Source organism: Plasmodium coatneyi, chromosome 12 (genome assembly GCF_001680005.1).
Source record: "Plasmodium coatneyi strain Hackeri chromosome 12, complete sequence".
NCBI lineage: Eukaryota > Apicomplexa > Aconoidasida > Haemosporida > Plasmodiidae > Plasmodium > Plasmodium coatneyi.
In genome coordinates this window covers 620,692-622,506 of record NC_033567.1, presented here as the reverse complement: position 1 = coordinate 622,506, position 1,815 = coordinate 620,692, and the positions used below count along the sequence as shown (strand labels likewise).

At 39.1% G+C, this 1,815-nt stretch overlaps 1 protein-coding gene across 1 annotated transcript; it reads right to left on the bottom strand.

The window, feature by feature from the left end:
- Nucleotides 1–314: 314 nt before the first annotated feature.
- On the bottom strand, nt 315–1,552 carry PCOAH_00038130 (60S ribosomal protein L24; the record flags this gene model as incomplete). Its single annotated transcript, XM_020060604.1, has 3 exons — nt 315–473; nt 1,102–1,251; nt 1,373–1,552. The coding sequence occupies 3 exons, from the start codon at nt 1,550–1,552 to the stop codon at nt 315–317; spliced, it is 489 nt and encodes a 162-aa protein (XP_019917074.1).
- Between the last annotated feature and the right edge of the window lie 263 nt (nt 1,553–1,815).

Below are 1,815 nucleotides of genomic sequence, written 5' to 3'. Positions count from 1 at the left end.
TTTTCAAGCAGTGACAGGCAGATCCTGCAGATACGTACACCTCCCTTCCCTGCCATCCCTTTTTTTTCTTTTTCCTTTTATTGAAATCTACTTTTACAATTAAAAATAGAGTCGCTTTCAATTCAAATGCAAAGCTGCGCAGTTTTTCAAAAGGGGTAAAAAAAAAAAAAAAAAAAAAAAAAAGAATATTTAATACATTATGAGGAACATATATCTGTCTAGCCCATTTTTTCTTGTGTTCATATATACATACACAATCTGCACACAAAGCGTTGTTGTGGCATAGTTGCAGGCACATGCGAGTTTTTTCAACTTCATTTTTTCATCATTTTGTGCATTTTGGTCTTGGCCATGTTGATTTGTTTCGATTTTGCGAAATCTTTTTTCTGTTGGAAGTGTACGGCACTTTTCTTTTTGTCGTCCTTTCCCTTTTTCTTGTCATCCTTCTCCTTGCCGGCCATTCGGGACTTGTTCTGTAGAGCAAATAGAAAGAGGGGTAACAGCAATAATGATAATGATGGTACGCCAAAATTGTTCAGTTTGGCGTAAAACGAAACAGATGTCTCTGCTATAGCACAGACTGGTGGTTGGCACCGCTTTGGAAAATGTCACATAGTATGCACATCCCTCATAGGTATAAAATACGCACAGCTACAATGTTGCAAGTGTAAAGTGTAGGTTTTTCTCCCCTAGGGTTTTTTAAGCTCAATGGGAAAAGAAACAAAAAAAACACACAAGGGGCATTTGCACATACAAATATATAATATCCTCTAAAACAAAAAAAGAATAAAACATTCCATTTTGCCTTAAAATGATATTATATATTTGTATATAAATTTAAAACCGATTTTAATTTTTGAAGTTTTACTACATGATCATATTTTTTCAGTTGATATTTTCACGACTCTTAAACTTCAGTGTGTTTTCATTCGAACGGTTCACGAGGGTGATTTCCACTGGCGGTACGTTTGCGCTGCACGGCACGTGCCTTTTATTCCCTCATTTATTTACTCACGAATTATATCACGATTATATTTATTATTATATATATATATATATATTTATTTGTTTGTTTGTTTGTTTTTTCCATGCGGCCCTTACCTTGGCTTCAATACTTTGGACGTAGGCCTTTCTGTTTCGTATGTCCTCGACGGTTAAACCGCAGACGGCCTTCTGCACTTTAATGGTTTTCTTGTACCTTCTTCTTTGCGTTGTTTCAATTTTGGTCTTCTTGTTATTTCGTCTCCAAGTCTGCGTTGGTGATTGAAGGAATAAGGGACGCATGAGTAGGGAAGTTTCGAAAATGCGGACGCCAAAGGGGCATCCTCACAAAGGGAAAAAATCTCCATTGATCTGTCGTACATGGACTCACCTGTGTCCATCTCAGCTTGGCTGCTTTCTTCTTCTGAAGCGCAAGAGAGGCAAATTTGGATGATAAATAAAAGTAGACTTTTCCATCCCTGGCAATAAATTTCTGTCCCCTTCCTGGGTATATCCTGTACTCGCTGAAGGAGCACGCCTCCGTTTTGACTGTTGTCTTGATGGACGACATGGTTTACGCTCGGTTTTTAGGCAGTTCTTACGTAACCTGCAGATGTGGGGTTGCAGTGAAGGGGGGGGTTAATACTTTCACTGAGGGCACAACATAGCACGACATGCTTCCCTTCATGTGCGATGGGCCTACATACACATGGCTATCCATATGTATACGTAATAAGCACACTTCATGCGAACGGGGTTTATAGCAACGGGTTAACGCGGTAACACACGTTCGCCAATGGCGTAGAAGCTTAGGGCGCATTAATCAGCATATAA